General features: G+C 35.4%; 1 protein-coding gene across 2 annotated transcripts in view; it reads left to right on the plus strand.

The window, feature by feature from the left end:
• LOC107654140 (cytosolic carboxypeptidase 4-like) overlaps positions 1–2353 on the plus strand; it is a 227408-nt gene extending 225055 nt beyond the window's left edge. For both annotated transcript variants that reach the window (XM_016441082.1, XM_016441083.1), the window contains one exon: positions 1574–2353. In XM_016441082.1, the coding sequence (XP_016296568.1) occupies positions 1574–1853 (280 nt within the window). In that variant the 3' untranslated portion in view covers positions 1854–2353. The remainder of the gene's footprint in view (positions 1–1573) is intronic.
• Positions 2354–3402: the final 1049 nt, after the last annotated feature.

Consider the following 3402-nt stretch of genomic DNA (forward strand, 5'->3'; position numbering starts at 1 on the left):
TTTATTCCTGGTTATTTGTTCTGATCCTTTTCATTTTCTTATTTTTTATCTTATTTTTAGTTTCTTTTATTTAGTTTTCAGACTATTTGTTTTGTTTTCTTTGTATTTTCTTTGTGTTTTTTGGCCACATTTGATGTTTTGTTTTGTTTTGTGTTTTGTTTTGTTTTGCGGAAAAACAGATTTCTCATCTCTTCCTTGATGTTTCAACAAGGTTTTCAGAACGTCTGATGACTCCATAAATATCTTTAATGTCCTTTTAAAAGAGCTGTTCAAATACTCAAAAGGCCGCAATAACCTTAGTCACGAAGTCTATATATGCAAATCATCTCCCCTTACAAACGACAAGTGCTCCGACCACAAAACAGACACTAATATTCCTGCTTGTTATGTGTCCTGCACTGAATTTGGACACCCTGTAAGAGCCAGAAGAATAGACAAGTAACTCGCACCTGTTGCCGCAATGACAACCACATAACAAATTGGTTCATTTTGTGAGTCAAGAGGATGTGATTTGTTTGTGAAAGGGACGTGTCTCCTGCATCTCATGAGACCGCTCCGTCTTTCATCCAGAGCGTCATCTCATCTTTCACATAATGAAGAGGGAAAAATACAATGTTGTTCTTCACATTGTGGCACACCAGATGTTATTTTTTCCCTTTAATTTCCACCCAGGGCAGAGAAAATGATAAACAGACTCACACGTGCACACACACAAACACACACTGGTGGCGAGGACGAGCGAATCAGATTGCTCGTCACATCCACGTTCTCCATGGATTCCTGTGGTTTTGATCTGATTAGTGTGACTGGGCTTTATGTTTACTGTCAATCAAAACGCTCAGCAAACTCAAGGTCACCGCGTCCTTCGGCGGATCCAGCAGCAGTGACAGAGCCATACGTTTCCGTTCGAATGAATTTTGCTCCACGGTGATGAAGTGATGACTTACAGAGCAGTTTTTCCCCCCAAATGCATTGCTGCAGTATTGTCTTACTGTTTATATACAACTGTTTTAATTCATATTTTGAATTAACGTTTATTTTCAGTTTTCATTTTATTTTTAGTAGTATGTGCTTTTGTCATTTATTTTCAGTTTGTTTATTTAGCTTTTAATTTTATATTTTTAGTTTTTTTACTTTATTACATTTTTTTTGAATTTTTAGTAATTTTATGCACTTTATTGTTTTTAGCTTTTTATATTTATAGTTTAAATTTAAATTTTTGTTTATTTTTAGTAATTTTCTGTGCTTTTTTTTTTTTGTTTTTGTATTTATATATTTTTTTATATTTTGTTCATTGTATCTGTCATTATTTTTTGTAATTTTGTTTACTTTTGTGTTTTTAATTAGTTTTTTTTTTTAAATATGTCTAAAACTTTGATTTCTGTTTTTGTATGTTTCGTTTGTTTTTTAATTTTAAATTGTTTTTCATCTAATATTTATTTTATTTTTAATTTAAATATATAAAATATTTAATATTTATATTTTATTTCAGCTGTAATGATCATATTAATAATAGCTTAAATTTGTTGTTTTAGTTTGTTTAATGATAACGGCATTGTGTTTGTTTCCGCAGTTGTTTCGAGGACGACGAGCCACCCTGTATGGAGGAGATTGAATACTCATCCTGCAGCGACCCGTTTGGTGCCAACGAACTGGACACAGAGGTGAACGGTAACACTTCCAGCGAGGAAGAGGATGAAGAAGATGCAGATATCTGTAGGAACGGGAGACGGCATAACGACAGGAAGTCCCACCTCTTTCCTCACTACTTGAAACAGGATGCCCTGGAGACTCTGACAATCAAGGGTGGACAGTGTAACGGCGTTGACATCAGTAATGGCTACTTATATTAGGCCTCTTTTGTTTGTCTTTTCTGTTATTTATATTTTATATTAGCTTATTTTAAGGGTGATACTGAAGTATTTAGTCCATGAAACAAGACATGCACACCTGCAGAACATTTACTAGTCCCACCTGCGCTCCCTGATATAAACTATATAAATATGTATTTAATGCATAAAAATGCACTTGAGTATATGATTGTTGCATAATCCTAATAGCGTGATGAGCTCATGCTTTGGTCTATGCGGTGAGGCATTGTGGGTTTGTTTACGAATCGCTCTTACTGTAAACTAGGCTGGTAGATTCCTGACAGAAGTACTCTGCTATATAACTGGTCTACCAATGAAACTCGTAAGTAAACACTTGATATTGTAAGATAGCACTGCATATAGAGTTTACCTTTAATAATATATTTATTATCTTACATTGTGAAAATCAGTAATCATGTATGTTTTTATGGTTATTACACACACAAAGTAATACACACATATGAGTATATATTTGAAAAGTTAATTTGCAAAGACTGATAACTCCGTTTTTAACCATTTTCAAAAATCATGTTTTTTCATTGTGCATTCCAACTAATCTCAATCAAACTGCAGTTGGGTTATATTGATTAGGTAAAAAATAACTAAAAATACAGCTAACTAACACAATAAAACAAAAATATGATAACAAAAAAGTTATCTGTATTGCAAATAAACTTTTCATATATATATATATATATATATATATATACACACATACATGCAGAGCGCATAAGTATTCAAACTCTTAACTCATTACTTAGCTGAAGCACCTTAACAGCCTCAAGTCTTTTTGGGTATGATGTGACAAGCTTTGCACATCAGCATCTGGCAATTATCTGCCATTCTTCTCCTCGCCTCCTCACCGCTCAAGCTCTGTCAGGTTGGATGAGAGCAGACGCACATTTTCAGGTTTCTCCAGAAATATTTGATTGGGATCAAGGCCAGGCTCTGGCTGGGCCACTCAAGGACATTCACAGAGTTGTCTATAAGCCACTCTTGCTTTGTGCTTAGGTTCTCAATGCTCTGGACTAGGTTTTCATTAAAACACTAGAAGACCCAAATATAGAAAAAACCTGTGAAAAGATTATTTTCCAGGCTAAAAATATCAGTGCAAATTGATCCCAAATACACTTACAGATTTTAAAGAATTCACCCATTCACAGAATTCACACAACACTATCTGATAGCTTATTGTGCCCTTTACTTATCATGCTAATAGCACTTATTGTCACAGATCGGCCAGGCTCAATCACCTCCCAATCACAGCGAACACCTTCACCTGAGTTCTAATCACACGCACCTGTCACAGATCAACAATCACCCTCAGCTCCCATACAAAAGCACACACCTCACTTCACTCCAGTGTCCGATCTCGTTTCATCGAAGTGGACTTTCTCTGATATCCTTACTAGATACATAGGAAGTAGGAAGACTCCTGTGATACTTGCCTCCTGTGTTTCCTCCAGTGTGTTCTCCTGTGTTCCGTTCCCTAGTCCCTAGTCGTCATCAGATCCGTGGAACCTCCGTGTCC

This window comes from Sinocyclocheilus anshuiensis, unplaced genomic scaffold, assembly GCF_001515605.1.
Source record: "Sinocyclocheilus anshuiensis isolate Anshui unplaced genomic scaffold, SAMN03320099.WGS_v1.1 scaffold115, whole genome shotgun sequence".
Classification (NCBI taxonomy): Eukaryota; Metazoa; Chordata; class Actinopteri; order Cypriniformes; family Cyprinidae; genus Sinocyclocheilus; species Sinocyclocheilus anshuiensis.